Source organism: Asterias amurensis, chromosome 5 (assembly GCF_032118995.1).
Source record: "Asterias amurensis chromosome 5, ASM3211899v1".
Taxonomy (NCBI): domain Eukaryota; kingdom Metazoa; phylum Echinodermata; class Asteroidea; order Forcipulatida; family Asteriidae; genus Asterias; species Asterias amurensis.
Window position 1 is genome coordinate 17,517,828 of NC_092652.1, and position 26,033 is coordinate 17,543,860.

The window sequence follows — 26,033 nt, forward strand, 5'->3', positions numbered from 1 at the left end:
GGAGAGAACCATGCACCATACAGAGAATGGCAGCAAGAGAGTGGGATAAAGCGTTTGGAATGAAAATGTTGTTCTACATCTCAGCAAACCGAGAATGTTATTTTGTTCACCTTATATGTCCCTTTAAAAGCTCCGTAATTCTGCATTCCATTTAAAGGCAGTGGACACTATAAATTGGCATAAAACCTTTCTTGGTGAAGAGTAACGGGGAGAGGTTGATGGTATAACACGTTGTGAGAAACGGCTCCCTCTGAAGTGCCATAGCTTTCGAGAAAGAAGTAATTTTCCACGAATTTGATTTCGAGACCTCACAATTAGAACTTGAGGTCTCGAAATCAACCATCTAAACGCACTCAACTTCGTGTGACAAGGGTTATTTTTCTTTCATTATTATCTCGCAACTTCGATGACCGATTGAGCTCACATTTTCACAGGTTTGTTATTTTATGCATATGTTGAGATACACCAACTATGAAGGCTAGTCTTTGACAATTACCAATAGTGCCCACTGCCTTTAATAAAGACAAATGACAGGCAGAAGCTCCAGCCCAAATGTGTAAACAGTATACTTCATAAGGGGTCGTAGTTGCCCTGCATGTATACTGGAGTGTAGCATTAGGAAGTGAGAATTTTCAAACTTGAGACACGAATTGTGTCTTTTAATATTGTGTTTGTCTTCTGGATGGTAAAATATCTTCTAAGCTACTGTTTTAGCAGACGATCTAACCTCATAGAGTGGCAGACAAACTCCGTCGATGAACCCAAGCTGCATTTGAGGTAACTCGTCTTTTCGGTTCCGATCAAACATCGACTGTTGAAATGAAAAACATTCAAGAACAATTAAGTTTTGTTTAGTATACATGGATTTAAACTCTTAAAGGCAGTGGAAACTATTGGTAATTACTCAAAATAATTATTAGCATACAACCTTACTTAGTAACGAGTAATGGGGAGAGGTTGATATAAAACATCGAGACCTCCGATTCAGATTTTGAGGTCTCGAACATCTGAAAGCAAACAACTTCATGTGTGACAAGGGTGTTTTTTTCTCTCAGTATTATCTCGCAACTTCGACGACCAATTGAGCTCAATTTTTTACAGGTTTGTTATTTTATGCATATGTTGAGATACACCAAGTGAGAAGACTGGTCTTTGACAATAATAATAATAATAATAATAGTAAAAATTTATATAGCGCCATATCCATCGAAAACAATGCTCCATGGCGCTAGTACAGAGAAACATTTAAAATATAGATAAACAGCAAAAACAACTACCAACTACCAATAGTGTCTAGTGTCTTTATGCCAATACTCGGTGTAGCTCATCAAGCTCTCACCAAATCACTGCCTAACTTTGAATTTGTACTTTCAACAACTTCCCTGCCTCCTAAAGTCTGTATGAATGGTTATCTTTCCACTTTGTGATTTCTCATTTGTTATCCCTCTTTCTCACTTTCTACCGACAGTTTATGTGCTTGGCAACTTCCAATAACGAAATGTACAACTTACTGTTCCAAAACAAATAGTTTCTGTATATGGCATTTTAAAACTTATCTTCCCCAAAAAAATCTGGATTTATTATGAAAGTGAAGTGGCAGGAAAGTGTTGGATGTGACCAACTTTAACGGCTCTCTTTTGAAACTTTAAGATTCACTTGATGAGGAACTTACCGCTGGCTCTATCTTAAGTTCATTTCTTTCTTTGTCTCCTTGATCGAAGAATTCACTAGTAACTAACTCTGCAATCTGGGAACAAAAACATTAAAAATGTCAGCAAAATTGTCAATATGTATAGTAATCATTTTTATTTTTGGCCACGCAATAGTTATCTTTCTGATTAATGTAAAACCTCTAATTTGTTCGGTTAAACACAAACAGAGTGAACCATTCAAAACGTCAAGATTATGCCAACCATTCATAGCCAACACTCCTCAAAAAAAGATTTACCTTTGGCTGTTCCCAGTGAACATTGTCAATACGTGCTATTCACATCACACACCGCCCCCTACAGATTGCCACATGTTATTTCAAAAGAACAGCAGACGTTTAGTTATCATAAATACCACTTCTTCTTCTTAACATGTCCACACAATAGATATTGTGTTTCATCCATAACTGAACACATTTCCTAGCATTATCTTTGTACTCTGCAAGGTCCTCTGCTACTCATGTATACTCTGAGAGAAAATTATTCTCAAACTTGACCCAAACATAGTAACATTTGTATCTAAGTAAATGCTGAATATTTTCTAATCTTCTCTTCAGTTGATATAAAGTTATAACATGAAACCATCTCTCACCTTATGTTGTATTCTCCATGGTTTAGTGCTGGCTGCAACATCACATGCTGTCATCACCATTCCCCTATTCAAAACAAAAGTAGATATTTTAAACCACTGAAATACAAAGACTGTATGTAGTTAAGAATTGTATCTGATAATTATGACTAGTATAATAAGTCATAATTATGATCTCATAATTATATCTCACAAATTATGAGAGAAATCTCATAAATATGACTTGACTAATTGGCACAAGTTACATTGCGACCTTTGTGAGTGTTAGGTTATACCGTACATATGGGACATCCTAGTTCATGAAGACTCCAACAAGACGCGCAAACATATAGCCCTACATACTGGTCTACTTGCGAAAAGCGATGGACACTTTTGAAGACACTAATGGGATTTTGTTGTTGATAGCTATTAAAGGCAGTGGACACTATTGGTAATTGCCAAAGACTAGCCTTCACAGTTGGTGTATCTCAACATATGCATAAAATAACAAAGCTGTGAAAATTTGAGCTCAATCGGTCATCGAAGTTGCGAGATAGTAATGAAAGAAAAAACACCCTTGTCACACGAAGTTGTGTGCGTTTAGATGGTTGATTTCGAGACCTCAAGTTCTAAATCTGAGGTCTCGAAATCAAATTCATGGAAAATAACTTCTTTCTCGAAAACTATGGCACTTCAGAGGGAGCCGTTTCTCACAATGTTTTTTTACCATCCACCTCTCCCCATTTCTCGTCACCAAGAATGCTAATAATTATTTTGAGTAATTACCAATAGTGTCCACTGCCTTTAAAAAAGGATGCATAACATAACTAGCACGAATTGGACAAAAAACAAAAACAAACAATAACCAATCTACAAATACAGAAATAAATTCTTGAATTCTTAATACTCTACTAAGAAATTGTGAACTTCAAAAAGTTATTTACCTGAGCAATTCCTTATGTGTAGTGTTACGCCAGTTATGTTTTCCCGACCTCACCAATTCAAAGAACTGGCCCCTTACTCTGATGGCAAACGCATAACAATCAATCATTTAACATAGCGAATTAGTTCTTAAATCACAACAAGGCAAGTATCTTGAAATATCTTTCCTGTGCTGAGAAACTTTGTATCGTGTTTTTGAAATCTTCAAACAAGGCGATTGTATCCGAATAATTTGTCTGAAAATCCATGAATCTTCTATAAAGAGGATGCATGGATTTTAAGAAAAATTATAAGGGTTTAATGCATCCAGGTTTCATTGTTTGTGTCACATTTTCACTGACGTTTAAGTGGAAAGTGTATCTTTTGTTTTTTTGAACCGTTTGATTGTTTTAATACTATGTTAATAATGTAGATAAAGTATGTACAATGAAACTGACCAGTGACAATTTCACTTTTTTAAAAGGTGGTAGCGTTGTTTTTTTGCGGATGTAAAAGAACCCAGTGCACTTATCGAAAAGAGAAGGGGAATTCGGCCTGGTCAAACCATTATAAGGTAGAATAACCAGTAATTGGAATACTCAATCTGAAATCTTGTTTCCATATTTGACATTACTTCGAGTTGAAATGAATCTGAAATTGCTTGATACAATCGAAAGCTTTTGTACTTCTTACCAAGTAAGCTGTAATTGCCACTAATTTTAAGAGTGATTACCAAACGTTAATTGACTACTCGACTTCTGTTACACTATAGTACACTTGTATATGATGTGATGTGATGTCATTTAGCCTTCGAGAAAGACTCTGATGTGGTTAAAATGTCAGCTATTGCCCTTCCTACACTCTAAAAACTAAAGAGTTGAATCCAACACTTGCATGAGTTTGGTGAATGACTACACTTTGAAAGTGTTGGATCCAGCATTTTATACGTTAAATCCAGCATGTTAATGTATTCGGTCAACAATTTAAGTGCCAGTTTAACTTTTAAAACGTTGATCCAACAATTCAAAAGATTTTTTTAAAGAAAAGTTGAAATAACACTTAAATTGTTGAATTAACCCTTTTTGCGTTGGATCAAAAATTTAAAATGTTAGTTTTAACAAACAAAATACTGGATCCAACACTTTCAAAGTGTAGTCACTCACCGAACTCATGTAAGTGTTGGATTCAACTCTTTGGTTTTTGGAGTGTATGCATTTACACCACGTTTCATGTTGGTTATTATTCAGTTTGCAATAACAAATTATATTTTACTCAAATTGAACAAAAGTGGAATATGGAAAAAGGATTTCAGAATTCAGATTGTGTATTCCAATTACCGATTATTCTACCTGCGTGGACAGATTTTCGTCGATATCACAAAAACGCTACCGTTTAATAGCTGTCGGTGTAAATCAGACTTACTTGAAGTGAAGAGCCAAGTCCGTGGCGAGAATAGCATGCTTGAGAACATTCATGACTTCACTGTATTGCTCTGCTGCCATGTTACCGAAAATGTTGTGGCCCTGTGTGACACGACAAAAATACCACATTCACAAGTCGTCTTGTGTAACATGATTAAACTTTGACTTCCCCCACACCTTGCCATGATCTCCTTCAATCGTTTTTTTTAATAGGGTCTCTCGATTTTTGAACTTTAATAATTTCAAGTTAAATACACTGGACAATGTTGGTGATTGTCAAAGACTAGTCTTCTCACTTGGTTTATCTCAACATATGCATAAAATGAAAAATCTGTGAAAATTTGCGCTCAATTGGTCCTCGAAGTTGGGAGATATTAATGAAAGAAAAAACACCCTTGTCACACGAAGTTGTGTGCTTTCAGATCTAATTCTGAGGTCTTGAAATCAAATTCGTGGAAAATTACTTCTTTCTCGAAAATTACGTTACTTCAGAGGGAGCTGTTTCTCAGAATGTTTCATACTATCAACAGCTCTCCCTTGTTCGTTACCAAGTAAAGTTTTATGCTAATAATTATTTTGAGTAATTACCAACAGTGTCCACTGCCTTGAGATTAAATTCGGTTGTGAATGATCAAACATGGCTTTTAAATGCTGAAACTGTTTATGTTTTAACACTGTATATAATAAAAATGTACACGTTCTCTAAACTTCAGATGATCTCTGACCTGGAAATTTTTCTACCTTCTCTAATTTTTTAGTTTGATAAAACACACATTTTGACCACTTTCTAGGTGCTTCGGACACAGAGTCGGTCATACTGACCCACCGTGGCCGGAGTTCAGCATTTTCAGTATGACAAAAAGAGCCATAAGGGCAACATGCTTACAGAGGCCTTTTTTGACACCTAAGCTTTAAAGCTTCATACAGTGTAGTATGGCTACGTAGCTGAAAATGACAATTCTCTTACGCTTGTTTCTTAATTTGCCAATTTTACAAATAAAGTTCTGCCCACCTGGCTACTGAGTATCATAACAGTATGGTTGAAATGATGGTACTCCATGGTGGCCTTTGAACCGTACAGCTGTGACAATGGAGACTGACTCCTGCAAAGGTAAAACAATTATATACACAAATAAATCAACCAAATGCAAACAACCGTCAAGTATTCTTTCAAATCAATAGATATTAATAAATGAAAAACAGTATTTTTGGGATTAAATTATATTTGACTAATGACTAATACATTTCCTAACGTATGAAAAATATTAATATTTTCGTTCAATAAAATGTTCATTTTTAATCACATGATAATCTCCTTTTATATAATGAGTAGGGTAGATGGCCTTTATGCTCTGGCTATCCAAAGTATTGGTTAAAAACAGTGTTTTTTGTGAACAATTCGTATCAAGTTTTTTGCAAATTAAATAAAACATTAAAGAGTGACTTTAAGGTTAAACTCAGTATTGTAATGCACTTCTCTCTAATCGATACAGTCCTGGTGAAAGTGGGGAAAACATGACGTCATCAGATGTAAAATAATAATGAGGTGTATACATCTCACCAATTTTGTTTTTTTGAGCCAGTCAAAAGGTAGACCAATTCAGTTTTGATTGAATAACATCAACATTCAAAATTCAAGAATAAATTAATATGAACAAAAATGTACAGACCATTATGTTTAAAATGTGACATCGGACATTTTACTATTTTCACAAAAATGCGCATTTGAAGGGAATCGGTCACAATATTTCACCATGTTAACGCAAGGTTAGAGACTTGTAATTAAAGGAAGACTACAGAATTGTGTTTTGCTAGCAAAAGAGTTGCTGGCAGTGTAAGCACTCTATGTAATCCACAATATACATAAACTGACAAACCTGTAGAAGTTTGAGATCGATCGGCCATCTGGGTCACAAGAGAATAGTGAAAAACCGATTACAAATTTTGCATTGCATCGATGCCAAAATAAAAATGAATAAAAGGCTCACTTAGCGATAAACTCAAAACGCGAAATTAGATTATTTATTTCTTATCAAATATCAAATTTCAGACAGATATTTCAAGGGATGTTTTCTACTATCATCATCATTAGACCGTGTGAGTTTTATGTAAATATGTGATCTTCACGACTTTTGTTTCTTACCAATTCTGTAAAGTTCCGTTAAATTTTCCATTTTCCATTTTCATTTTGGGAAATGAGTGTATCATTAAACTGAACCTAACTTTGGAGCCCCTCTTTATTTTTAATTTTGGGGGTTTATTATTACAAGCAAGGAGCCAGAGCATTATGAGGCAGAACATTATTTATCTTCACTGCGGTTAGCTCATCAGTTTCGTACAAAAAAAAGTAGGTCACTTTGTAGACAGATGCGAAGAGATGAGTCAGCTGCCTTGCCTCATCTGTCAGTCGTCTATCACTATAGCCTTAAGCCTGGCAGTTCAAATTAGTAGAACTTTAGTCATATATACTCAGTGAACTATACATAAAACCCAGTGTATAAACACAGGGCGGAATATAACACATCAGGTTCAAGAGGCGGCAGCGGTGTGTGCCAGTAATGCATGTATTGGTCAAATCGGCCTTACTTGTTAAATATGACAACCCAAACACCTTTCGGACATCGAACAAATAAACAAACAAACAAACAAACAAACACCTTTCAAATGTCACTATTTTATACGTTTTTACGAACTACTGTCGTTCAAAGGAGGGTCTGTACACAGTATCAAGAAACCCAGTGGTAAAGTCAAGTACCTTTCAGTTGACAAGATACTGTTAAGTACTATGACAGCCAAGCACCGAGTGTTCTCATACCCAAGTACTAAGCTCAACGGCCCAGTACCATATGGCAGCAGACTTACAGGCAAATCCAACGTCCACGGAAATGTGCGCTTAACCACCCCCGCTGTTAAAACATTATCTATATGCTGCCTGCTAGCGTACAAGCACAAGCCCAAGTAAAAGAGTATGTGTACAATTACGAGTTAAGTAAGAATTCGAGTGCTTTCTACAATACGAGTACGAGTCTAGTAAAGTATCATTATAAGTACTTTGTAAAGTACGAGAACGAGTACTTTGTATAAGTACGAGAACGAGTACTTTGTATAAGTACGAGTACTTTGTAAAGAGTACGAGTACTTTGTAAAGAGAACGAGTACTTTGTAAAGAGTACGAGTACTTTGCAAAGAGTACGAGTACTTTGTAAAGAGAAAGAGAACGAGTACTTTGTAAAGAGTACGAGTACTTTATAAAGCGTACGAATGCAAGTACTTTATATAGAGAACGAGTACAAGTACTTTGTAAAGAGTACGAGTATTTTGTAAAGAGTACGAGTATTTTGTTAAGAGTACGAGTACTTTGTTAAGAGTACGAGTATTTTGTAAAGAGTACGAGTATTTTGTAAAGAGTACGAGTACTTTGTAAAGAGTACGAGAATTTTGTAAAGAGTATGAGTACTTTGTAAAGAGTACGAGTATTTTGTAAAGAGTACGAGTATTTTGTAAAGAGTACGAGTACTTTGTAAAGAGTACGAGTATTTTGTAAAGAGTATGAGTACTTTGTAAAGAGTACGAGTATTTTGTAAAGAGAACAAGTACTTTGTAAAGAGTACGAGTACTTTGTAAAGAGTATGAGTACTTTGTAAAGTACGAGAACTAGTGCGAGTCCGTGTCAAAGAATATTGTGTACGAGTATCTTCTTTGTAAAGTGCAAGTACTAGTTCATCTAACTTTCCGGGATACTATTTATTGGTGACCCATCGGCTCACGTAATTATATTTTTCTCGCACTACTTTTAAAGTGAACTCAGCTGGAGATTTTTGAACGCTATAGCAGGATCAGATAGATTGTTTTTTTTAAGCGCACATTTCCGTGGACGTTGGATTTGCCTGGTACATAGCGTCCCCCGAAGCGGACTTCACATGGAATATCAAAGGAGCGTCATGAGGGTCTGTATGACTGGGAGCAACATAATAACTCGTGTAAACTCACTTTTCTTGGAATGCATTGTTCGTTCCTCGATGGTCCAGATCATGGCAAAGACAACCCACCAATAATGCAAGCTGCTCGGGTTCTGTGAGGTAGTGAATCACACTTGTATTCTGTTGAGAGATAAAAACAGAAACACAAAACACCCGAAACACCCGATTATAATAGGTCTCACAGCAACACAGGTCACATCAGCATTTTGCAACCATTTTGATTTGAGTGCCCTATAACTGTTTTTATTGCCATCTTTATGAGATGCCAATAAGAGTTTGTCCTGCAAATCTAGAGTAAGTCTGTTTGTTTAATCATTAATATTAAACATTAATTAGTTTCAAGTACTTCATTTTCGTTATAGACATTATGACATCATGGCGTCTCAACTGTCAATATCTGGTAGGCAAAGAATGGTTCTCACAAAAATGCGTACAATTATTAACAAAATAATCTCCAAAAAATTCGGGTGAAGATTGACCTGGATCTGGTCCGGGAAGATATATATTTCGGGTCAGCATCACAAATTTTGAAGACATTCAGTTCTGACCATACGAGAGTCAAGTCTGATCCAAGAAGAGTCATCTTTTTCAAGAGGGTCAAGTCTGACCCAAGCCGTTGTAAGACTGTTGTGGTATATTTGAAATTATAGTTTTCGGTAATATTACACTTTATTTTTAAACACTCAAAATGAACTTTTGCATGCAAGATAAGTTGTGGATTCTGACCTGCAGAACGGCAAACATAGCTTGCTGAACATTGAAGGCATGTCTGAAGTTATGGTAAGCAACGGGACGGTAGTTCTTTCTCACTGTCAACAAGAAACGTGTCATTGCCTGTAAAACAAAAAACAAAAACTCTTTTTGAAATATAGCAGAAGTATACCACATATCTTCTTAGGAGTTGGGAATACTAAAACATTTTATTTGCAAACAAGAGTTCCCATCTGGGTAGAACGGTCCCAATTGGGTTTGCTTTGCAACTTGTGACCCTTTTATGATTTGCAAAGTGGTCAGACAAACTGTACTGCCAAAGGAAAACTGTACAGCCAAAGGAAAACTGTTGCGGTATCCCGATTGGGAATACTATATCTCCTTCATCAACAGAAGGGGGGGGGGTACCAATCAGGGTACAACGGATCTAGGGTCAGAACTCAATCCATCAAACAGTGAAAGCGAAACCACATAGTATCTTTAAATCACCCTCTCCCAATCCCCAGGAGAACAAATATTCCCCCTCACCTCGGTATCAATCTTGAATTTCTGCAACAATCCAAGGTCCATGTAAAGCCTCAACGAGGCTTTAACCATCTCGTCGGCGTCCAACTTGAAGTCATCAAAATCGAATCTTGTCATCCCTAGGGCCTGGATTTGCGGCAGGCGGGAGATCTGCCAAGTACAAGAAAGGTTGGGATTAAAAAGAAGAAGAAGAAGTATACAAAGCTGAGCGATGCCAGATCTTGTTAACCTTGAGTGATGACTAGCCGACCCCTTGCATTTGACTCTTCGACGGCCCATTAACGAGTCCACATTACCCGTTGGCTGGAGGGTAGTGCCTTGGCATAGCCGCAGCCCTTCCACCCGTAATGAGAAAATGTAATTGAACTGCATGGTGTGTAGATTAGTCTTTTGCGAGATTGAGTTATAATTCATAAATCACGCTACACGTCTTTACACGGCGGGGGCTAGAAGAGCCCCGTTCTGTTTATCTCGTCGGGTTATCGCAAAGTTTGTCTGCGGCTGCCGGTAAAAATAAATGTAATTATCTCGTCAAATCAGTGTCTTTTCCACAGCACCACGATTACCTTTTAGCTATAAACGCAGAGACGTCATGGAATGAAGAAATAACGCACAGGGAAATGCAAAGGATAAAATTTTTATAAGCGGTTTAACCCGAACCTTATGTTCATTCTACGGATGGTTTTGCCGGAAATCTGCTATGAATATTATATGCCTGTTGTTGAAGCTCAAAATCATGAGGTATAACAACCTCTTGTTACGATTTTTCGGTTTCGATTAACAGAATAACCGAATTGCAACAGTCGTACAACAGTCGGTTATCAATGTTTTCGTTGCAGGAGGGAACAGAGGTCTGTTCTATCAAACTGCACAGATTTGTTTTCTGTGTTTCTTCAAGGGTTTGGAAAATACACTAAAGGTTTTTTACGTACATAAACCTTACTTTGTGATTTGTGAATAAACCAACATTACATCAATTATTCACACAATGCCACAGCAGCAGACAATGAAAAATACAATTTACTGCTTGTATTTAGCTGACAACCCACATCTCTTCGGAACAGACCAATCATGACACAGTAATTTTGTCCTATGAAATCATTTGGCCTTCAAGTCACCAATCTATAGCAGCCACAACCCCTCTGGCTGGGTCCATTATATACCACGCGTTGCCTTTTCGAAACCACGGCTTCCGCTTCCGCGGTAATTTCGAATAAACGTGCACTTAACGTACACGAGAATGGATCCCATGCCTTAGCCCAAACCCGGCCTATTCTCATGGTGTCGAAAAGGCCCTTGATTCGTCACGGCAACATTTTACAGAAAAAGTTACAACAATGGGAGACTGTTGGCATGCTTGGTGGCAGCAGACTTACCAGGTAAAATCCATTGTTCTCGGTCATGTGCGCACGCTCAGAACTACGTAAACAATGGAAATTTACCTGGTATATCTGCTGCCACCTAGCGTCCAAAAGTCTCCCATTGTTATGATCACTTTGCTTCAAATGCAAGTTGTGTACAACAAACTGCAGCCTGAAACATCATCCGACTTCAAAAGACCTGCGTTCTTGGACCTTGATTATCCTGGGGCTTGGAATTATTTTAAATTAACTCCCGACTTAAACATTTAAAAGCACTGGATTCCTTTGGTAAATGACAGAGACCATTATCCTCACTTGGTGTATCCCAACATATACATATTATAACACATCTGTGAAAAGTTTGACTCAATTGGTCATCGAAGTTGCAAGAGAACACTTAAAAAACAAGTACCCTTAATGCCAAAATGTGTGTTTTTTCAGATGCCGAATAAAAGGCTTCAGGCCCGAAGTCTTCTAATATTTGAGTGAGAAATTAGCTCTTTCTCCAAAAACTACGCTTTACTTCAGAGGGAGCTGTTTCACACAATGTTTTATACCATCAACAGCTCTCAATTACTCGTTACCAAGTAAGTTTTGATGCTAACATTTATTTTGAGTATTACCAATGGTGTCCAGTGCCTTTAAGAAATAGCAGTAATAAAAAAGCAACAGTTTTATAAGTGTAGACATTGAACGATGAAGAAGATGCCTCCACGCATTGGGACATTTAATCAATGTCTCAACAACATTGAGTTCCAGGTGCTCTGCAGGCCTTGTGATCGCCAGGGCCCGCTGAAATAACAAGGGAAGAGGAGTGTTTAATAACCAGCGTGTGAAATCCTTCTCTTTTTTTACTTTCCAACCCTCCCTTACTCACACGCTACATTGTCAACTGCCTTAAATGACGGTTACGACAAGACTGATAAACTGACAAGTCATATTTGGGGGGACCTAGATATTTATATTTTAAAGGAATATTAAAGGCAGTGGACACTATTGGTAATTACTCAAAATAATTATTAGTATAAAACCTTACTTGGTAACGAGTAATGGGGAGAGATTGAAGGTATAAAACATTGTGAGAAGTGGCTCCCTCTGAAGTGCCATACTTTGAGAAATGAGTAATTTTCCACGAATTTGATTTCGAAACCTCCGATTAAGAACTTGAGGTCTCGAAATCAACCATCTAAATGCACACAACTCGCAACTTCGAAGACCAATTGAGCTTCAATTTTCACAGGTTGGTTATTTTATGCATATGTTGAGATACACAATGTGAGAAGACTGGTCTTTGTCAATAACCAATAGTGTCCACTGTCTTTAAAGAAGGTAGTTTAGTTCCTATGAGTTCCAGCCAGAATCTATGACAGTTAAATATACACTGCAACGTCACAGCCCGAGTTTTCACCAACCGAGGTTGGCAAACTGTGGGGCGCCATGAGTGCAACACAAAATGGATGGCCGTAGTTTGTAGCAATGTCACACAATTCGAATTCGTTGTAAACAACGCCACCAATCATGGGAGGTATTTCATTTAATGAAAGTTGGTAAAAAATGCTGAGTTTGGCCGCAACATCAGATCAGATTCTGTTAACATAAGTGAATGTGTTGGTAGTCTAAACACAGCTTAAATCAAGTTGGTATGCAAAATCACGCATGACCTTCCAGAATGGAAATTCAAAATGTTGTTATATATATCAATCGGCCGTCCACGCCAACCAGGGCCCAATTTCATAGCGCTGCTTAGCGGCCGATTTTGTGTTTACTTTGCAATTTCTATTTGATAGCGCTGCTAACCGTAAGCACACGAAAAGGAATGCTAACCGTCCGGTGCTAACCGCACGAACATCGATGACGTCACAATGCAAATCCACGGTAAACACACAATATGGCCGCTAAGGCTTAAGCAAATTTTTCTGCTACAGTAAGCACGAAAATTTGCTAACCGTTAGGCAGCGCTATGAAAATGGGCCGTGTGCAGTTTGTTTATAACCAACAGAAACTACTAACAACTGTTAACAACCATGACCCACACATGACAGTTTCATGCTTAGCAAAAACTAAGAAGGATACCAGATACAGATGTAGAATGGTATTTTGTAGCTAAAAGTGTTTTATCGACGGGGAAAGAAGGATTTGACATAATATTATAGTTTTGATCCGTCGGTGGCTAAATGACACTTTGCTGTTAATCACTCAGAATTAGTTTTGTTTCCTAGGGTGATCTCCTGCATTTGTTATTGCTGCTACAATACCAATGTAAGGAGATGGATGCAACAACACAAGGTAGCCACTGCAGAATACAAATTAAAATGCTTATACAAAAGGACTTTAATTTAATACTGATGGAGTAAAAAGCAACGACAAAGATGGCGAGGTAAACAAAAATAAGCCCACACATAGGGGCGCTATATCTAAACACGTACTTGCGCTGTTTCCAATGTTGCGTCATGCCTTTAAACATGGTGGGCCGCTCATTTTGAAATTCCATTCTAGAAGGTCATGCCTGACTTTGCATACCGATTTGATTGTAGCTTTATTTCAGACCCTATTCTCTTGAAGAAAGTGCTACAGCTCTCACGGTAAACTAATCTAACCACAATGGATGACAAACCTTAATGATTTTCTGTCTCTCACATTCTCTGCCGAATAATACAGTCAGGCACTTAAGTAACCCCCGCACCGGAGTGTGTCAATTTATACATGGCAGCCTTGATCAAGTCTCACCCGTCGTCAGGTTACCCAACTTCCAGTCCCCATAGCACTCAAAGAGTAGACTTGCCCAGATACATTATGACAGGGCTTTATATCTCAGCAGACATAACCATTGGCATTGGAGTTGAGTTACTGACATCTCACAGGCAGGGGTAAGAAAAGAAGAAAACACCCTCAAATGGTACGGACAATGTATAACGAGCAAAGTGCAGTCGAGAATAAATATGGGGGACCTGGAAATAATATCAAGCTAAAATGTCTCGGCAACGGTTGGACGGCTCCCACTTCCCAGAGAGATGGCACGTTACTATTAAATGCCTTACTCTTAAAGTGGCCGGCCTAAATAAAACCTTCCTGGAAGAAAAACTTGAACTTTCCTTTGGATTGTTTTTTTAGGCAGGCCCTCACAAAAAGCAGCAGTGCCTTGTTATTATTGGGTATAAGATCTTGAACTATAATATTGTAAAGGCAGTCATTATTCCTCATGTTGCTAAGGCTTTGATTATATATTCCCATTAAACCCCAGCTTGAGATCTGAAAATTAACAGTTCAAAAAGAGATAGAGCGAGAAATAATCATTTGGTTTCTTCGTAGACCTAATTTGACTGTTTTCCAACCATGCTGAGTTTCGAATCCAACTGAAAAAATATACAATTATCCCTATGGTAAAAGCTTTGGGAAGGCTTCACTGAGTTGCACAGCCAATATATTTATATACACGAAATACACGGTAAATGGTAGCTTATATAATTTACAATGTTAAATTTGTCATCCATCGAACCCAAACTAAATTACACTGTGTTTAAAAAAAACCTAAGGCTCATAGCTGACGGTACGCATAGTGGATGATGCCCACAACGTTACGAACTGTGAATGGTATAACCCCGTTTCAGCCCAAAGTACATTGCAACGTGCCCCTGTTGGTATAGGTGGACAGCCCAAATCAGTTAAGTCTAGCCCTCACCTTAAAAATACAAATCCTGCAGATTTTCAAAAAAGTAAAAAACCGAAATCCCAAGAGAGGGTCGAACAACTTTGTAATGCCAACACAGTCTCGGTTTGCTCCACTGATTTGATTGGGAATTTACGGCACAAAACGAGACGGATGTACCGCGACGAGCATGTTATATTTAACGCCATCTAGTTAATGAATGACCGAAGGAACGGAAACAATTTACTGTGAATGGTCCCCCAGCTACGGTTGACAGACACGAAAGGGTAACTGGTGTAGCTTCGACCTCGCTTGACGTCACCAATAAAGAGTCCCATAGGGTTGAATGTAAATATAAATTGACCCTCTCTCGTGAGGTCAAACGAGGTCGCGGCTAACGGTTACCCTTTAAGAATCTACTGCTTTCTTAATAGGCAAATATTAGTATTCTGGACATAAAAACAGTGATGCCCCATGAGTGAACTTTAATCACAGCTGCAAGCCTGAGGAAACCTGTCCACAAGGGTGCTTGCTACACACGGTTAACCCCGGGTTAACCCCGGGTTAACCCCGGGTTAACCCCGGGTTTACCCCTCTTCCATAGTGTTCTTTATACGTGTACTACCTATCATAGGACATAGGACCTACGACTTAATGCCCAATCCGAAGGACAACCATGTGCCGCGACCGGGGCTCGAACCCCAACTCTGCTGATCAGAAAGGGTGACTCCTCTATAATCCGATACCGCTATGCTCCGACAAATATTCCGAATAAACGCATGGTGTTTTACACGCTAAGGTTAGAACACTATAACATGGGGCGTATCAGAAACACCAGAGCTTGAGTCCATGGGCTCGTAACCGCTCGGCTGTGACACACCACACAGCATTATGTTGTTATCAAGGTTAATAAGGCCATACATTTCCTCTTCTCCACCCAAGAATACAGCTACAATTTACTCTCCCTCATGTGACATGTAATAACTAGAAGTTGACACACATTTCCACCAGGTCACTCTCAATCTTCATCAAAAGGTTAATACAATCACTTGCAATTCCCGCTCCCCATTAAACACAGTTCGTTTAATTAGATTTCAGAATGGAATCAGTCAACATGTCAAACATGGGGACAACACTACTCTCCCTTAGATGTCACTCGCAACCCTTCCCCTAGACTTGATTCAAGCCCCGTTCTCGTGCGAGAGGTCCCTAAGCTTGTCCGCCGCCAATAGGGAGGTTTAGCTGCACGTTACGCGAGCAAAAATGTGAACGTGAACGTCAGAAAATGGTACCGTATTTAGCTGACGTCACCACTTTGGGCTTATTTGATGCTCACGCATGACGTCTGCACGTACCTATACCTGACGTGAAATCTGGTAAGTTCACGTATGCTTAAAACGTCAGATTTTTACAACAACATTTTCCGACGTTCACGTCCACGTTTTTGCTCGCTTAACGTGCAGCCAAACCTCCCTAACAAAGAGCTTTTGTGGTCCTGAGAATGGCGCGGCACAGGTCGGAGTTTTCTGATGTTAGGCGATGGGACTGAAAATAGAAGACTTCTCACGGGATTGGGACTTGTATCAAGTCTATACTTCCCTCCCACGTTGCAGAACACACATCTCTCGCGCTAGAGAAGTCCAGATATTAAAAAAAAAAACATATTGAAATTGTGGACCGTGATAAATTAAAGCTGTCGAATAGGACTTCACTATTTACACCAATGTGTCATGCCTGTGGGTGAATAAAGGCACCAACATGTTTCAATATTGCAGCTGCCGGTTTAACAATTTTGAAATGAGGTTTCTAGTAAATTTCTCAGAGCTGATGATGCTTATCAAGACAAGGTTATCAGCTAAAAAGCCATGTTACATGTACAACCTTTGACTGGTTTCCTGCTAAATCTTGCTAAGGTTGCTAAGGATTTTCTTTTTTTTGAAGAAATACTTTCTGCTTAAAGGCAGTGGACACTATTGGTAATTAATCAAAATAATTATTAGCATAGAACCTTACTTGGTAAAGAGCAATGGGAGAGGTTGATAGTATAAAACATTGTGATAAATGGCTCCCTGTTAAGTAATTTTCCACGAATTTGATTTCGATTTCGAGAAATATGAGGTCTCGAAATCAAGCATCTGAAAGCACACAACCTCGTGTGACAAGGTGTTTTTCTGTCATTATTTATCTCCCAACTTCGATGTCCGATTGAGCTCAAACTTTCACAGGTTTGTTATCTTATGCATAATATGTTGAGATACACCAAGTGAGAAGACTGGTCTTTGACAATTACCATGAGTGTCCAGTGTCTTTAATCTTGCTAAGATTGTTAAGGAAAACAATTTTAGGACATACTTTCTGCTTGAAAATGTAATCGTTTGGGAGTGCTCAGTTGTAGCAAAATATTGAATCGGCCTTCAGTGGCAATGCTGTGCCTCAAGAGACGCCGACAGCGAGGTAAACCAACTCCCACTACAACGCATCTTGATTACATTTCAGAACAAATCGCGCGATTGTGTGTTTGATGAAATTGTATTCATCACAGTTTTCTATTGTCCCGTTGGCAAACAAAATCTTGCTTAGTTCTTTTTAATTCAATGACGACAGGAATATTGACCATTAATCTGCTGTTCAATGGCAAACAATTGAATTAATCACGATTAAATCAACCAGAATTCAATATGTTAGGCATACGATGCGAGCTTTTACATTGTTTGGCTCTGATTTGTATTTTTTTTAGTAAGTTATTCCATGGTTTTAATTTGTACTGTGGATACAAATTCTAATATTAGCACCGGCCTAGGGAAACATATTGGATTAATTTGAAATACAATAAAGAGATGTTGACAATGATGCACGTACATCTCAACATTATATTTAATTGCCAAAAGCTCCTTCGTCAACAAAAATGTTTACCACAAGACATAATGACGCATGTGTCTTATATGTCCACGTTTCGCTTACAGGCACTGTACACTATTACTCAAAACAGTTATTAGCATAAAAACGTATTTGTAACATGCACAGGAGAGCTGTTGGTTGTACACATATTGTGAGAAACGGCTCCCTCTGAAGTAACGTAGTTTTTGAGAAAGAAGTAATTTATCACTAAAATGTTCGAGTTTATTTCGAGACCTCACCTGATGTATCGAAATCAAGCATGTGAAGGCAAACAAATTTGTGCAACAAGGTTGTTTTTTTCTTTCATTATTCTCATCATTTTCTTTCAACTTCGACGACCAATTGAGTTCCAATTTTTACCGGTGTGTTATTTTATGAATATGTTGAGATACACCAAGTTAGAAGACTGATCTTTAACAACTACCAAAAGTGTCCAGGGAGTGGATTTCACAAAGAGTTAGGACAAGTCTTATCTCGAGTTAGGACCGGTTACTGGTCCTAACTTAGGAATACACATGCAATTTGTATATCTCCTAGGACTAGTCCTAAGTTATGACTAGTCCTAACTCTTTGTGAAATCGACCTCTGTGCCTTTACAGTACCAACAAAAATGGAGAGTATTCAAGCTAATATAGCCTTTCATCGAAGAATCCTTAACTCAACCTACCACAATTAAAATTAATTTGTAACCTACAAAACCTATACATCATTGCCATGTTTTAAAGATTGCATTTTCATTGTACTGCGCTGACAAAAATGTTTATACTGCGCAGAAACAATTTCTTAGTACGATCTGAATGAGCAAATTTAAAGTTGGTGGCATTTTCAAATCCACCAATTTGATTGAGGCTTCGGCTCAGACGAAATTCTTTACTGGACTCTTTCTTTGCCAAGAAAACATAATGGATAATAGTCACAATGAAGATTTCAATCTTTTTACGACTATTGATGAAATCGGCTCATCATAAATTCTAATACAGCTTTTCACTATGTAGATGTCACAAACTCTTGAGGCAGTGGACACTATTAGTAATTGTCAAAGACTAGCCTTCACAGTTGGTGTATCTCAACATATGCATACAATAACAAACCTGTGAAAATTTGAGCTCAATCGGTCATCAAAGTTGCGAGATAATAATGAAAGAAAAAACACCCTTGTCACACGAAGTTGTGTGCATTTAGATGGTTGATTTCGGAACCTCAAGTTCTAAATCTGAGGTCTCGAAATCAAATTCGTGGAAAATTACGTCTTTCTCTAAAACTATGGCACTCCAGAGGGAGCCGTTTCTCACAATGTTTTATACCATTGACCTCTCCCGATTACTCGTCACCAAGTAAGGTTTTATGCCATTATGTATTTTGAGTAATTACCAATAGTGTCCACTGCCTTTAAACTCTTAGACATGGTCCCCTGTCTTTGCATAAATACATGCACTGGTCTAATAGGCCAAAACAATTCATTAGATAAATATGTAGTTACGTAAGCTTTCCATATCCGTATTATGATTGGTCCGAGGGTGACGTAATTTGTCAGCTCGCACTTTCGATCGCCTGCGTGCAGACGTACCTGTGCATAATATCCGTACATCTTGTAGTGTTAGTTTTGTATTCACCACGCGATATTGAAGTGTCGAAGTGTGACGTCAGATGTTCAGGCTAACACTTCACAACTTGCCCCAAACAACCGCTTTAAATTATTAGCACATAGGCTACGAAAACATTTCCCAGAAACATACAACTGTTGATAATAATACATATCCCTTGGGGATTACTTCACAACCTAAAACGACAGCTCAATCACTGAGATCAAACTTAGAATATATCATTGTCTTGGCGTTCGTGCGTGACGTGCACACGTTTTCATTGGTTGCATCCGGGGTGTGTGTGTAATGTGAGAATTCTTACATTGGCCGCCATCTTCAGTTGCTGAAAGGCGTCGATGAGTACAAGCATAGATAGATAGATAGACAGCCAATGGAAACCTGAGGCAAACTTCATCGCGCTGTCGGCAAACAAAAATTGTCGTGCCAAATATAGCAGAAAGTTCTGCCAGTGAGTGTCAGCGTGTTTCACGGGTTGGCATTAAAGTAAAGCGGCCAGTGTGTGCGTTCACCATGGATTTGCATTGTGACGTCATTCATATTAAAACAGTAAGCACATGAAGGTTAGCATGCATTTTTTTAGTGTGCCTACGGTTAGCAGCGCTATGCAATGGAAACCCCGTGATGTAAGTACACAGCGGCCGTTAAAGGACCTGATGGTCACGTTTGGTAATTGTCAAAGAGCTCAATCGGTCATCGAAGTTGCGAGAGAATAATGAGGGGATAAAACACCCTTGTCGCACGAAGTTGTGTGCTTTCAAGTGCTTGATTTCGACACCTCACGCTTGAGGACTCGAAGTCATTTAACATAATTTACCGAGAAATTACTTCAAAAACTACGTTACTGCAGAGGGAGCCGTTGCTCACCGTGTTATTATACTATCAACAGTTTTCTGTTGCTCTTTACCAAGTAACTTTTATGCTAACAATTATTTTGTGTAATTACCAATAGTGTCCGGTGCCTTTTAGCAGCATCATAAAAATGGACAATGCACGAGTGCAAGCTCTGCGGTCAACTCTCACCCAACGATATCTCTCATTGACCTCAACGAGGGGCTATGTTAGACTTGTGACGTCACATGCAAGGGGTCTGGTTATCATATTAAGTTACCTTGAGTGATTCCACTTCATGCGACGTGCTGCACGCATGGTAAGATAAGACCTCTAGCGCCACCTTCTGACGGGCCATAGCTTTGGCTACCTCGTTGTACATCAGCGTGTTGTTGATTCCCAAGCCGCAGAATATCGTGAACGCCTGGAAAGTAGGTTTAAAAGGGACGCTGTGTTACATCTTTAGTTTCCAATGGAAGACATTTTTGCTCAGTACATGAAAATAATATTAAGCAGAAATGGGTAACAGTCAATATTCCACGTAGTATATATTGCAAGTAATCATAGTTAGTTCATGGTGTTTTTCGCTAAACAAACATTACAATATGTTTGAGGTGTTTTGTCATTGTGGAGTGCACCTTCACAATTTTTCACAGGAAAGCTTAAAGGATTTGGGTACTGACCTAAATGTAGCCCCAAACATGTACCTAATTGTAGCCCCAACATGTACCTATGCTGCATTTAGGTCCGGGCTACATTTAGGTAAGGCTACATTTAGGTTCAGGCTACATTTAGGTACATGTTTGGGGCTACATTTAGGTCAGGCTACATTTAGGGCTCGGGCTACATTTAGGTGCCGCACAGACGTCAGTTTTGGGAGTTGTTGCTGACATTGCTGCCCATGTCCGAGTTTCTGTCATTGTTGCTCATGTCTGAGTGTAGTTGTAGTTTGGCGTTATTTTTTTTTACTCATTTATGTCTAAACAAAATGCTCCATAGCCTTTGTCTACTTTAATGTTTTATATTGTTTAACTCTTCTTAATATTGTCAAACTCAGACTCAATTCAACCTCAATAAGGCTGTGAAGGTTTTTATTCCTGCAATAAACCACGCAATAATACCAAGATATATTCACAGTCGTACATGATACACCCGAGCATAACACTGTGTATAACCCTCAAGGGAACATACACCTTGACGATCGAACCATAGTCACAGACTATCACCTCACTCATAAATAATTTATCAGATCCCCACCACCCCAAATCAAATCAATCAAATCAGTGCAGTAAAAGAATCACTCAGAGAGTGGCCTCTCTTTAATAGGGAGCGAGTACGCCGTAATCGAATGCACTTTAACGGCCATCTTACATGTACTTGAGGCACAGATGTGCGTCGGTGCTATTATTATACCTCTGTAACAAGATATCCATTTTGGTGAAATTACAGAACGACACTGCACTCTGGGTCTGTATTATCCGCCCCGCTCTCCTATATAGTGAAGTGACTTAAATGTTATACCATACACTCTACTGTTTCTTGTTTAATAGTTGACATGTGTGGGATTTTTTGATTAGCTTGATGATTTGGAAGTAACGATATGACAAGAGGGGAAGTTGGGTGATCAGCATGTAGGTTCGGGAATATATCGGTATTGGATTGGGGAATCGAGTGGGGATCTAAGTTTTTTTTTAAAGGCAGGGATACTTGTTTTAGTTTTCAAAGACAAGTATCCTCACTTAGTGTGCCTTAACATTATGCATAACATGGCAAAGCTGTGAAAATTTGGGATCAACTGGCAACCGAAGTTGTAAAAAAACAATGCAAGAAAAATTAATTTTGTTGCACAGAATTGCGTGCTTCAGATAACAGCGAAAGACTTCATGTCTGAAGTCTTTCTCAGATTCAAATTTGTGTGTGAAAAATTCCCCTTCAAAGACAGTAGTTTCTGGCAATGTTTAATAACACAAACCGAGCTATCCTGTGTTCTTAAAGACATTAGACACTTTCGGTAAACAGTATTGTCCAAAGGCCCACACTTCTTGTATCACAACTTATATAAAAAAATAACAAACCTGTGAAAATTTAGGCTCAATCGGTCATCGGAGAACATAACGGGGAAAACCCACCCTTGTTTCCCGACGTTTTGCCGTGATATGACATTGTGTTAAAAATAAATCTGTAATTCTCGACAACGAGAATTGATAATTGTTTTAATGTTTTCTCAAAAAGTAAAGCATTTCATGGAATAATATTTCAAGATAAGTCTTTCACATTTACCTTCTGTAAATCTGTGAACTTTTTTTCCTGTTCCGAAAGTGTATGATGGCTCTAACCAAGTATACCATTTATGGTAATTAATTTTTGAGTAATTACCAATAAATTACTTCCTTTAACACTGGACAAAAAAAAAACCCCACAATCTACTGGATCTCAGTAACAACTTGCTTCATACACTTTAAACGAGTATATGTTTCGTTTGAATAAAGCTTGGCTGTTGGGATATTGCAACCGTGCGTCTTAGTATCTTTTTACATTCCACTTGGCACTCTAAAAAAACTCCCGGGTCAGAGTTGACCCGAATTCTGTATCACAAAGGAGCCTGACCCGACCCATTTCTGAATCAAAATATTCGGCAAAAAACACTCATTGAAACACGTACAGATTTTCGCATACGTGCATTTGTACACGAGCCTTGAATTGTTGATCAGGTCTGCCGCCAACATAATGTAATCTATAGCATCAGCTACAAAGCCCTCATGAGATTTACCTTGGTACCCCCCCCATGATTGCCACACAACTAAAAGTGCCTTCAAAAGGCAAAAGTTGCCCGCCATCTTTTTATAGAGCCTTGGCACCTAGGATTGAAATCCATTTAAACCAGTTTCCGGATCAACTGGGTAAATTTGGTATTCGGAATTTAAATCATTTCTGTGCGTGAGTTCATGTTTAAATGAACAACTCTACAAAAGGGAAAGGAAAAAAAAAAAACACCATAAAATAGCTTGAGAAATCACCCAAAACCAAGGGCACTATAAATATAACATAACCGTCCTTGCCCGAGTACAAAACTTCAGTGTTCCCCCGCAATGCTGAAAAAAACTAAATGATTTATAGAACAACTCTCATCGGTGGTGTACGCATGAGCAAACAAAGGATGCCTTGGAAGGATGTCTCGGAAATACGGGATGCACTTCAACCTTTTGTTACATGTCCCGGGTAAATTCTAATCCAAGAGTTTGTTTACTATATTGTTTGTGTAAAAATTCTATAAAATGGCAGAAAAACACCATAAGAAACTTGAGAAATCACCCATAACCAAGGGCACTATACAAATTATTATCACATATAAGGGTTCTTGCTCCTTAACAGCAACCTTTCCCTAATAAATCAAATCAATTCTTCGTATGCGTCTGTTTGAGTAAATGGAAGAATAGCAAGCACACATTACACATGGTTGTATAAAATAAATGGTATACACTTTCCTATTCCATTAAGAACGAACTCTGTCAACCGGAGGCAATTTTGATGTACAGAAAAAAACAAAATTGCCTCCGGTTGACAGTGCTTTTCAATGGGGGATTTTTTCTTCCTAATCGATTCAAGAACCTTAAAGACAATGGACACTATTGATAAAATTGTCAAAGACCAGTCTTCTCACTTGGTGTATCTCAACACTAAGCATAAAATAACAAACCTGTGAACATTTGAGCTCAATTGGTCGTTGAAGTTGCGAGATAATAATGAAAGAAAAAACACCCTTGTCACATGAAGTTGTGTGCTTTCAGATGCTTGATTTCGATACCTCAAATTTTAAATCTGAGGTCTCGAAATCAAATTCGTGGAAAATTACTTCTTTCTCGAAAACTACGTCACTTCAGATGGAGCCGTATTATATAACTGATATACAGATCCTTGTCATTTGATTGGTGGAACTTACTTCATGTAACATTCACTATTACTCCCATCCGCACCGGCGATCAAAAAGACCTATTCGCCCATGGGGAATAGCATTTCCCACTCAACAGTTAGGATCATCCTTGTTTCCAATGTTTTGAGTAGTACAGCGCCGCCGCGCGCGCTGCTAAAACAAAGGAGCACCTGTGCAAAAGGTTGTGATCCGATTTGTACATTGTTATTTGTACATTGATTTTTGGTTGGCAATAATTTGTGTGATTTTTCGCAATGTTATGCTTCGCCTCGTGAAATGGAACAGTCCAAATTTCACCTTGCGATAATATTCCTCCCATTCCACTCTGAGCCACTCAATATTTGTATACTATCAACCTCTCCCCATTATTCGTTACCAAGTAAGGTTTCATGCTTATAATTATTTTGAGTCACTACCAATAGTGTCCACTGCCTTTAAAAACAAAATCACGAATTTTGTTTAAAGGATGAGAATTCTGTACTACAGAAGAAAAAAAAATGGCCATCCGGAGAAAGCACTTATTCTAATGATGCATCAGTTCAACAGTCTTGCGAGGCACATTCAATGAAACTATTATACAATGGAGATAAGTATTCCCAAAATAGGAATGACGTTTGGGGAGGGGGAAAACCACCTTCAATGGTTATACGATGGTCCCGTGGGTCAAAATTAGTGGGTCAAAATTAGTCCCCCTGGGTTCTGATCTCAACTTCGTTTAGTGCGGTTCGAATTACGGGTCCAAGAAGGGGAACAGGTACTATATCATATGGTAAGATGAGACATGGATACACTTTGGCAACAAACATATTAAAGTATATGCCTACTGGCAATGTCAGAAGGAGGCCACCATCGTAGCAGTAAAATCAAATTAAATTTGCAATCCTTAGGGTGGGGCAATAGACCTTACTCACGGTGCAACTATCTTGAATTTCTCCCCTTATATCAATGTTACCAAACCGAGGCTGGAAGACCACACAAAGTAGTCAGGTTCCTAATTGCAAAATGATTATTAGCATTCATTACTGCTATTCGATACAAGGAACATGACCAAGATGTTGGCAGCATGAAAAACGTCTATACTCTGCATAGGGAGCACGTTGATAATCATTACCAATGTGAAGAGAGACCAAGCATAGACATTGCAGAGCGAATGTGCAATGCTGCACAGACTAATAGAACTCTGATTAGGGTTGTACACAGGAGCAAACAGAGAATGCCTCGGAAATAGGGGACCCTCTTTACAATTTTGTTACATGTGTCGGTGTAAAAGGATAAACATCTCCACAAATGGCTTAATTTATTGGGCGTTCCCCTTGTGTTCTGATGAACCATGCCATGTTTTAACCAACAAAGTTTGCCCAAAAATATTTCTTACTTGAACAGCCAGGAGGAGGCATAAAGGCGTACCACCCAGTAGTCGGGGTGGGGTGGGGCTGGGCAAATTCGGGCAACCAATGGGGCAAGAAGCAAGAAGAAAAAGAAACTTGTACAAGATGTTTTACATTTCTGGCAAACTAACCCCTCTGCCCCCTTAAACCGAAGAGTCCCCATACGCACAGGCGTAAGAAGGGGGGGGGGGGCCTCATTAACCCATTTGTTTTACAACTCCTCGGTTCAAATTGGTAGACAACCTCAAACGAAAAGAGTTGTTTCAAGCACTGCATGCCTTCTAATACCACCACTTGATCCATGAACGTACATTCCTCACCAAAGCTTTACGTCATATTTACTATCTCCTTTAAAGGTACATCTGGTTAGCATGCACCTGTAGGAGTAGGGCATCCTCTACATGGGTCCTATTACACAACCTCGCCCCCGGGGGAGCGTATTCCAGCGAGACAAATCGATCCAGGCCCTCCGAAATATAGCCCCCGTACTTTTGTCGTTTTCATCGGCGGGTTCACAGAAGGGGTATATGTGGCTGCATCCA

At 38.7% G+C, this 26,033-nt stretch overlaps 1 protein-coding gene across 1 annotated transcript in view; it reads right to left on the reverse strand.

The window, feature by feature from the left end:
• Window positions 1-26,033, reverse strand: part of LOC139937872 (dual 3',5'-cyclic-AMP and -GMP phosphodiesterase 11A-like) — a 115,278-nt gene that overhangs the window by 4,384 nt on the left and 84,861 nt on the right. The window contains exons 7-16 of the mRNA XM_071933244.1: window positions 20,453-20,596; window positions 9,839-9,985; window positions 9,326-9,433; window positions 8,610-8,719; window positions 5,632-5,722; window positions 4,621-4,721; window positions 3,222-3,299; window positions 2,302-2,365; window positions 1,673-1,747; window positions 728-811 (exon numbers count right to left, since the gene is read on the reverse strand). Of these exons, the coding sequence (XP_071789345.1) occupies window positions 728-811; window positions 1,673-1,747; window positions 2,302-2,365; window positions 3,222-3,299; window positions 4,621-4,721; window positions 5,632-5,722; window positions 8,610-8,719; window positions 9,326-9,433; window positions 9,839-9,985; window positions 20,453-20,596 (1,002 nt within the window). The remainder of the gene's footprint in view (window positions 1-727; window positions 812-1,672; window positions 1,748-2,301; window positions 2,366-3,221; window positions 3,300-4,620; window positions 4,722-5,631; window positions 5,723-8,609; window positions 8,720-9,325; window positions 9,434-9,838; window positions 9,986-20,452; window positions 20,597-26,033) is intronic.